Source organism: Excalfactoria chinensis, unplaced genomic scaffold (genome assembly GCF_039878825.1).
Source record: "Excalfactoria chinensis isolate bCotChi1 unplaced genomic scaffold, bCotChi1.hap2 Scaffold_85, whole genome shotgun sequence".
Lineage (NCBI taxonomy): Eukaryota > Metazoa > Chordata > Aves > Galliformes > Phasianidae > Excalfactoria > Excalfactoria chinensis.
This window is the reverse complement of record NW_027315717.1, coordinates 169,384-178,760: the sequence shown is the minus strand read 5'-3', so window position 1 is coordinate 178,760 and position 9,377 is coordinate 169,384. Positions and strand designations below refer to the sequence as shown.

Here is a 9,377-nt window from a genome sequence, read left to right as displayed (position 1 = left end):
GGGATCAATGGAAGTCAAGGGGAGTTAATGGGGGTCCATGGGAGTCAATGGAGATCAATGGGAGTCAATGGGAGTCATTGGGGGTCCATGGAAGTCATTGGGAGTCAATGGGAGTCCATGGGAGTCAATGGGAGTCAGTGGGAGTCAGTGGGAGTCAATGAGGGTCAATGGGAGTCAATGGGAGTCAATGGGAGTCAATGGGAGTCAATGGGGGTCAATGGGAGTCAATGAGGGTCAATGGGAGTCAATGGGAGTCAATGGGAGTCAATGGGAGTCATCGTGGCTGGTGTTGGACTCTTTATCTACAGACAGCATGCAGGTAAAAGTGGAGGGCTGTAGGATGACAGTGGGGGCTGTTGGGTGATTTGAGGCTCCCTCAGTAGCCCCCAGCCTGGCTGTGATGTGAACCTGTGCTGATGCATCTCTCTGTCTGCAGGGAAGAAGGAGAAAGGCTACAACGTGGCTCCCAGTGAGTGATGAGGGCAGCGCTGTCCCCCACCTCTGCCTGGTGTCAGTGCAGTGTTGGGGTCCCCACTTTCTCCCAGGGTTCCCCTTCCTGGTGCTCGGGGCTGCTCCATGCCCCACAGTGAGCACAGGGCTGGGGCTCATGGCTCTTCTCTTACAGGCCAGGATGGTGCATCCAGCAACTCAAGCACAGGTGTGGTGTGTGGCTGGGAGTTGGGAGGGGTCCCTGTGCTCCTTGTGGTGCTGCACCAGGGCTGGGCTGGGCCTCTGTGGGGAGCAGAGGGTTGGGATGTGAACACGGCCCTATAGGACACCATCTCTTCTCTTCCGCACAGGGAGCAACCCCACCATCTGAGTGCTGTGCTTCAGCCTGCAAGGGGCCAACTGGCCACATGAGCATTTGGGATCGGTGATGGACACAGCCCCGTCTGATCTACCTCTCACATCTCCATCTGCTTCCTATGCTGTTATGTGTTCCCTGCATGGCTTCCTGAGAAATAAAGTGTTGGGTTGTTCTGTGCTCAGCCTGCCTGCATCCTGCTCTGTGCTGTGCTTGGGGATGGGGTGGCTGAGGGGACCTTTGCCTGGTTTGGCTGCTCAGTGTACTGAGGACCCACTGCTCTCTCTTCTTCCCCTCCCCCTGCTGCTCTCTGCCCCCTTGTGATCCCCCCCCCCCTCCCTATTCCTCATCATCTCCCCTCTGTGACCCCATGCTGATGGCTGCCTGCTCCCCATCCTGGATCAGATCTTGTTTCTCCCAATGCCATCCCTGAGAGCTGGAATGTGTTCTCCTTGGTGCTCCTCTCAGCTGTCCCTGCTTATCCCTAATCAACTGGATGTCCTGCAGCACTTCCCCTCCCCTTCCCCATCCTGCTGCCTTTACAATCCTCACCCACAAACTTGCCCTCTTTATATCCCTCCTCTCACCCTTCCCCACGCTCTCGTGTCCCTGCTGTGCCCCCTCTGGCTCCATAACCCCCCACATTGTACCCCACACCCAAATAAATATGATTGTTCAGCTGCACTCCAGCCCTCTTCTGGTTTATTTCCCCACCCCACCACCTTTTATTGTTGTTGTTGGGAGCTCCACGCTACCTGCTTGGTGGCTGGGCGTCCCTCCCTCTCCCTTTGCTTCTCAGATTTTGGGAACTCAGGAGATACAGGCAGCAACCCCACCATCTGAGTGCTGTGCTTCAGCCTGCAAGGGGCCGTCTGGCCACATGAGAATTTGGGGTCAGTGATGGATACAGCCCCATCCTCACAACCTCTCTCATATGCTTTTGTTTCCTATGCTGACAGCAGCACTCTGCCTGCACCTCTTGCAATGAAATAAAGCCCCACAGTGATGCACTGCTCTGTGCTCAGCCTGTTTGCAGTGTGCTCTGGGCCCTGCTTGGGGATGGGGTGGGTGAGGGGTCTGTGTCCCGATTCAGCTCCTCTGGGTGCAGAAGTGTCCCCCCTGCTGATTACCCAATACCCTCCCCTCATCCCTCCTCCTCCCACCCCTCACTCTTTGCTAGTGACACCATCACACACTGTTGCTCTCCTCCTCCCCTTTGCACTCCCTGTGCTATCTGCACCGCTTTGGCATGAAGACATGGCTGGAAAGTTCATCCCGCTTTGGGCTGAGCTGTGCTTGCCCCTGTTGGATATTGGGTAGGTGGTGCCTGCGTGCACCAGGGCTGGAGTCAGGGAGGTCACGGGTATCTGATACGGGCGGTCACATGTACCAGAATATACGGTTTGTGGCACAGCATTAAACTGGTCCTTTCGGCGTTACACACTGTGTGTGAGTCCCGTCTGTTCCCCGTGTGCGGAGGCACGGTATTGCACTCGGCAGCCTTGACTTGTGGCCGGATCAGGAGGCGACAGCCTTCATGTCAGAAATGTGGACAAATGCTTCTGTTGTCTGAACCGGCTCTTGGCCCTCAGCACAATGGGGCGCTGCCTTTCCAACCCTTCATGGCACTGCTAGGTGCCAAGGGCTGTAGCTCTCAGGGCTCCGTGCTTGGTTTCTGGTTAGCATTTGGGCTGCTGTGCTGACAGATGTGTCTGGGGTTCTCTTGTTTCCAAAGGGAAGGGCTCGTAAGGAACGGAGGGACGTGAGGTATTTCTAGTGCACTCGATGCTCCCGATTCCAGAACCCTTCCCATTGTGAGCAGAACAGAAGTGCTGAGCTGGGTGGGTGTTCCACGGTGCAGAGTCCAGAGCCGTGTTGGTGCCCGGCGTCTGTGCTGGGCAGCACTGAGGTTGTTAGGAGCATAGGAATGTGCCCGAGAGGAATCTGATGGGAAGGTACTAAAGGTAACAAGGCAGCATTTCTATCGGGATTGGAGGAGGGAAGGAAACTTTGCCATCCAGTTGGAGGGGCTCCATTGGAGGCCTTGCAGCCGTGCACCCCCAGGGGCTCCGTGCTGAGTCAGGCTGATGTTCCTCTAGTTTGACCAGTGTTGAGGAGGGCAATGTTTGGAAACAACTGCTCCTGAGAGACTGATGGAACGAACAGGAGAAAGCTGGGAAGATGGGTGGGCATTCCTCATTCTTTTCTGCTTGTTGCTGTTTTGCTCAGGGTTCCTTCTCAACAGAAGATTTCACTGATCAAGGCAGTAGAAGACGCTCAGTGCAAGGGAGCACGAGCCAGCTCTTTGAGAGAGCAGAGGAAGAGCTGCACAGAGATCCCCGAGAGCAGAACTGCTTCTGGGAGCTCGTCCAGCATGTCAAAGAACGGAGAGGATTGCTATTTCTACTTCTATTCCACTTGTAACAAGGTCTGCTTGGGTTGTTCCCTTCATTTCTTTCAGTTCTTCAGTTCAGAGGACGGGGTGCAATAGGTAGAAGCATCACTGATCTTGGGCAAACTGAATAACTCATTGCACTGCGCAATAGGGCAACTGGCTACAAATGAGCTCAAAGCACGGCCAGTTCTCAGGTTGTACTATTGCATTTTCCTCTCTGTGTTTCCATTGGGTTCCAGGGAGACAACTGTCGCTTCCGGCACTGTGAAGCTGCTTTGGGCAATGAAACCATCTGCACGCTGTGGAAGGAGGGCCGCTGCTTCAGGAAGGTCTGCAGGTTCAGGCACATGAAGATCCAGGTGAGTGTTGGCTGCTCAGAGTTCATCACCAAACCCACTTCTCATTGCTTCAGCTGGGCTGAATGGGCTTGTGCAGATTAGGTTCCATTTGCTTTGAGATGAGGATGGTTCCTATTGTGAAGAGGGGGATGGGAGGAAGCAGAGGGAAGAGAGCTCAATGGCATTGGTAAATCAGAGCAGGACATTCCTGTAGTAGATCCCAACAGTGTTCTGTCCACAGCTGCTAAAGAAGCACATGCATCAGACAGGCATTCTGCAAGGTGTGTTAGTTGAAGCCCTTCTCAACTGGTGTCCTCACCCACAGCATGCTAGGAAAGCTGAGTGAGCCCGGTGCTCCCAGCCTGCGCACGCTTCAGAGTGGTGTTGGAGTGCTGCTTTGTGGCAGTCTGCTCACTGGCATCATCTGCAGCTCAGTCTCCCTTTGCAAATCTGAGGTCCGCATGACCAGCAGCTTTTCTTCCTTTCCGTCCTCAGAAAAAACGCAGTGAGATTCCCTGCTACTGGGAGAACCAGCCAGGAGGCTGCCAGAAATCCAACTGTGCCTTTCATCACACCAAGGGACGGCACCTCAATGGGCTTTCCTTACCACCCAGCCAAAGTGAGTTGGTCTTGGTTAGGGACGAAAGATGAACTCTATTGCTCACAGGTGGGTGTAGTGTGGTCAAGAGTGCCAGGGAACGTTCATGGTGAGCTGATAGATGGGTGCCCAGCTGAACTTTGGGTGCTTCTGATAATTCACTTAGGATGCAAGTTTTCCATTCCTGATGATCCTTTCCTTCCTGTAGCTGCGCTGCCAAGTCCAGCAGAGTCTGCAGGCGACGATCTGAAGGCAGCTCAGCCAACACTGCAGCAGAGCAAGCTTTCCGTGCAGTCCAATCCCTCTCCACAGTTGAGGGCAGTGATGGAAGGGGACAACTCCGAGAATGTCCCAAGCCCTACACATCCTGCAGCTGGAATCAATGCTGCAGATGGTGATGCTGATGGTGAGTGTGGTTGCTGCTGCTTTGGATCCTGAATGTGGCTTTTGATCTTATGGTTGGAATCTTAGACTGCTTCTGTGGGTTTACCAGGTAAGTACGGCTGTTGAAATAAGGAACCCATCTGTAATCACTAGGTTTGTCCTTAAGAATATGAACTGTGGGCTGAAGTGTCATTGTATGAGCTGCATAAAGGTGGGAAATGTGATTGAATTCCTACTGCGTAACTGAAGAGGCTGATTGTTTCTTTCCCTCTCCAGACCAGCTTGCTGAGAAGGGAGAAGAAACAAAACCAGCTGTCCAGCAACCAGCTGAAGAAAAGCAGGATGGATTGCAGATCATTTCCACTGGGAAATCGAATGCTGATACCAAACAAGGTATTGCAGGATGAATCAGAAGGACTTGCCAATTCACTCCAAAGCAATTCATTGCACAAACACAACAGAACGTAGGGTTGCTGACAGGGTTTCTTATGGCTGCTTCTGAGCAGGAGGCAGTTTGCAGAGCTGTGGTCCTCAGCGGGTGCCTCTGTCCCTCAGTCTCATTCACTGCTCTGTGTTCCCAGATGACACTTTGAATGCTGGAATCAAAACACCTGAAGGAATCAAAGGGAAGAAACTAAAGGACAAAAGAAAACAACCAAGCGGTGAGTTCATGTGCCCTACTTTGTGATCCTTCTGATCATAGCCAGATAGCTGGCACTGTGTTGGGGAATAGAGCCATTCACAGAAGGGAACCTTGATCTTGCACTGCTGGTTTTGGAGCAGCAGTTGCTGGTGGCTGGGAGCTACATGAGAGATAGACTTGGATTTTTAGCTGGGGGTATCGAGCTCCTTCAGCATGCAACGTGGTGTTTGAGATCCAGACAGCTGCTCTTCTAGATGGGAACTGCAAGAGCAAATTGGAGGCCAATTAGTCACCTCTCTTATGGACGTGCAGTGGTTGTTGCATCTTGGACAGCGATGAGTAACAAATGCGCTTTGGTCTTTGTGACGGTTCTGTCAGGTTGGTTTTTGTTGTTGGCAGTGGCTTTTCTTTTCCTGGTTGTAAACACTGTCTGTTTGTTCCCTTGGATCAGAAGGGCCTTCAGGAGTTCCTGCTCATCCGCTCCAATCTCGGACTGTTCCTGTGCCAGAGGAGAAGGTGCGGACAGTGGTCAGAACTGTGACGCTGTCTGCAAAGCCGGGTAATGCTGAGTACCTTTGTTTGCATTTGGTGGCTCCTAAGTGGAAGGGATCAGTAACAGTCAAGGTAGTTGGGCCATGTTAGTTGGGCCATGTTAGTCTGCTGGTGCTGCTGTCCAAGTGGTGTCTTTTGGGTGTATGTTTTTAATTGGGTGGGCAATGAGCTGACAGGACCGTCATTCTGTTGGCTGCTGGTTTCTGTCAAAGAAGCCCTTTGTTTTCCTTTGTTTTAGGGCAGGAGCTCGTGGTTCGATTGAATCCTGCTGAGAAACCTGGAAAACGGAAATCCTCTGTAGGTAAGGGCTGCTTGTGAGCTGTTGTTTGGCTGCCTGCACGTCAATGGGAGGGCAGTGCTGAAGGAGGAGGGAGGAAAGTGTGTGGTGGGTCTGTGATGACTCCAAGTGGCACACAAGTGTAGCAGCTGAAAGGTGAATCTGAGAACATCCCCTTGGAAGAAACCAAGTTTGTGGTTGACTGTTGTAGAAACCTTTCTCCCAAGAAATGAGCTGAGGAATGTTGTTGTTTTCTCTCTGTAGCTGATGTCAGCGGCCTTCCGCTGAAGCGCAGCCTTGCAGAAAGGCTGGGGAAGAGGATCGAGGTTGGCAGAGCAGCAAGGAGAGGTAAATGGTCGTCTGTGTTTGCTGCACAGATTCTCTAGGCTTTCTGCTTCTTCTTTCCTGGCAGCGTTCTCTTTGCGTGCTTGCTGAGCTCTTCATCCCTGGGATCTGAACTTCTTTTTCCTGCCCCGTTTGGAAACGGGAGCACAGAGCTGGCATTGATGCAGCATCCCTGCTTTGTTCTGCTCTGTGGTTGAAGGCGTGAAGTCTCTGAAGGAGAGACAGGGCCGTACTAGTGCTCAGACAGATCATAAGCAGGTATGACATCCTTGCGCTTCTCCTTTCTTGCTGCTGACAGAGAAGGGTGCCAAGCCAGCAGGGGAGATCCACGTGAAAACTCTGGAAGAGATCCGTCTTGAGAGAGCTCATCAGCGAGGAGAAAGCCCAGCTGCCCCCCAGGCAGAAGGGTGCTGTAAGGTGGAGGATCCCAGCTCCGGGCTGAGGCCTTCCCCTGCAGTTCCCATGCAAACCTTGTCGGAAGCCCTGGCTGAAAGGAAACACAAAGGGCTGGAAGCAGAGAAGCCAAAAGGAGAAGAGCTGCTGCCTGAGAAGAGAGCTGAGGGTGAGCGCAAGAAGCGGAGAATTGTGCGTCCATCTGTGCCTGGCCAAGTGAAACTGGAAGAGCCAGCGCGTCCAATCAAGGCATTGGAAGAAGTGCGTATGAAAAGCTTGGAAGAAATCAAGCAGGAGAAAGCCCTGCGGATGCAGCAGAGCGGGGAAAAGGTGCCAGCAGCAGCAGCACAGCCCGGGCCTGCCCCAGCAGGGAGGAAGTTGCTGCGCATCACAAAGCCAGCAGGTAACCAGCTGCTTTACTGTCTGCTCTGCTCAAGTGCTGCCCCTGTCAAGCAAATGGAGTTGGCTTCCAACTGCCTGGGCTCTTTCTTACCAAATGCTTGGGTCATGTCTGGACTGCTGCTGTCTCCTCTCTCTGTGCTTTGTTATTGAATGGGAGGAAAGAAGCAGATGGAGGAAACACGGGCACTCAGGTTTCTTGATCTGCTTGCTGTTGACCAAGGGATTTTCTTTTTCCTTGTTTGAAAGCACCTGGAAGAGAAGAGGAAGAGACTGTGGAACAGAGCAGGGCTTCTCCCAAAGCTGTCTCTGCACCCGCAGAGGTGAGTCCCCTTTGTTAATTGCACACGTTTGAAACAGTGTTCCAGTGTTTCCTTCATACACTCTCCCTGGTGTTTGTTCTTAGTTTGCACTTGCTGTGTTTCTTTTTAGCCCTCGGATCAGAGTACACCAAATTCTAAGGCTCAAGCCAAGAGCCTTGAGGGGACAAGAAAGGAGAAGCTGCAACTGAGAGAAGCAGAGAAGCTGAAGGAGGACGTGGCTGCTGTGCCGGCTGCTGTGCCATCTGCTGCTGAAGAACCAGTCCAAGGTAAAAGTCTAAAGGGACCGTGTGTTGCTTTCTCCTGCTGTAGGGCTGCTTCCCTTGTCCTCTGGAGGCACAATGGTAGCCGCTGTCTCTTCTTCCTGTAGCCAAGTGCCAGGTGTGTGTGAAGCCTTGGGATGGCAAAGCCAGCACCCCCAGGAAGCGAGCACGGAAGCGGAAGGCTGCTGAGATCTCTCGCTCTGTTGTGGCAGCTGGGAAGCCTCTGAGTAGCACTGAAGATGAGGAGCCTCCAGCTAAAAAAGCAGCTTTGGTAAGGAGGGGAGGAAGCGTCAGTGCTGTCCTGGTCAGGCTCAGCCTGAGATGCAAGTGCTGCAGAAAGGGTGGAGAACTGAAAGGTTGTGCAGGTTTCCTTGCAAAGCAGTGGCTGTGTGCAGGATGCTGGCTGAATGGCAGTGTGTGCACAATGCTCTGCAGCCCTGGGATTCCTGTGTGGCGTGAAGGGATTGGTCCATTCCTGCTGCGTTGTTGCAAAGAGCTGAGGTGCTCTGCAGCCTTCCCGTGGTTGTTGACGTCCTTCAGGAGCCCCTTGGCCCCCCGTGTTGGGTTCAGGCTCAGCAGTGCTGAAGGAGAAGCGCTGCAGAGGAAGGATCTCCTGAGGAATCCTTGACTTTGTCTTCCTTCTTGCCAGGCTGCTGCTCCAGCCCTGCCGGAGGTCAGCCTGCTCACCAAGCCTGGCACAGAGAAACCCCCCAGCAGGTGAGGAGCACAACTTCTTTTGCTTCAGCACTTTGTCTTGCCGTCAGCCAGAAACTCTTTGGTGTGTGGGAAGGATCAGGGGGTTGGGCTCAAGAATGCCCAAATCCAACACAGGAATAATAAGTACCTCCAGTTAAGACATGTTGTGTGCTGATTGTTCTCCTCCTTGTTCTCCCAAGCCTGGCACTGCAGCTGGGAAGCCAAGCAGACTCTGTGGAGCAGTCGGAGGACTCGAGTTCAGCTTCAGCTTCTTCCCAATCGGTGGCCAAAGCGCAGCAGCTGAGCTCCACTGGGGCTGGGAAGACCCCCTTATCTGTAGAAGATGACTTGGAAAAGTTCATGGGGGAAATCTCAGGAGGGAACCTGGAAGCAGAAATTGGCTTGGACCCAGGGAAGGATGTGGATGAGCTCCTTCTTGAACTTGATGATTGACAGTTGAACTGCGTAGTCTTATAGTATATAGTATAAAAACACAATAAAAACCTTTTCTTTGTGGTTGGATACCCTAGGTTGATGCTTTTCTAACGGATCCAGGAGTTCTGCCAGCTCTTGAGTTTGGTTTGTGTCTGCTTTTGTTTTTGACTTGAATCCTTTCAATCAACTTTATGACAGCGTGGGTGTGGGAGGGAGCAGAATTCTTCTGGTACTTTGGACCAAATGTGGCACCAAGGATGGGGGGTGGGGGGGTGCAGCCCTGCCTTGCAGTTATCAGCAGTGATGCAGCAGCAATGTGAGAAGCGGGAGCTGCATGCCACAGCTGCATTACTCCCCTCCTACTGCTGTGACATGTGATGCCATTGAGGGGCCCTCAGGCAGTCGTTGTCATCGGAGGAGATATCAGTCATTGCGCTGATTGTAAATAATATTGGACACCATCTCTTCTCTTCCACACAGGGAGCAACCCCACCATCTGAGTGCTGTGCTACAGCCTGCAAGGGGCCAGCTGGC

The 9,377-nt window shown here is 52.8% G+C and overlaps 1 protein-coding gene and 1 long non-coding RNA gene across 2 annotated transcripts; both read left to right on the top strand.

Moving 5' to 3' along the window:
• The first annotated feature begins 211 nt into the window (after positions 1-211).
• LOC140265436 (uncharacterized) lies at positions 212-1,808 on the top strand. The gene is made up of 3 exons (XR_011906258.1): positions 212-469; positions 626-658; positions 801-1,808. It is a non-coding gene; the product is annotated as an uncharacterized lncRNA (long non-coding RNA).
• A 1,371-nt stretch (positions 1,809-3,179) lies between these two features.
• Positions 3,180-8,861, top strand: LOC140265369 (zinc finger CCCH domain-containing protein 11A-like). Its single transcript, XM_072361285.1, has 15 exons — positions 3,180-3,233; positions 3,440-3,559; positions 4,034-4,157; positions 4,345-4,548; positions 4,797-4,913; positions 5,102-5,182; positions 5,615-5,722; positions 5,954-6,016; positions 6,257-6,340; positions 6,636-7,133; positions 7,379-7,452; positions 7,562-7,718; positions 7,820-7,983; positions 8,362-8,429; positions 8,609-8,861. The coding sequence occupies exons 1-15, from the start codon at positions 3,180-3,182 to the stop codon at positions 8,859-8,861; spliced, it is 2,169 nt and encodes a 722-aa protein (XP_072217386.1).
• The last annotated feature ends 516 nt before the right edge of the window (positions 8,862-9,377 follow it).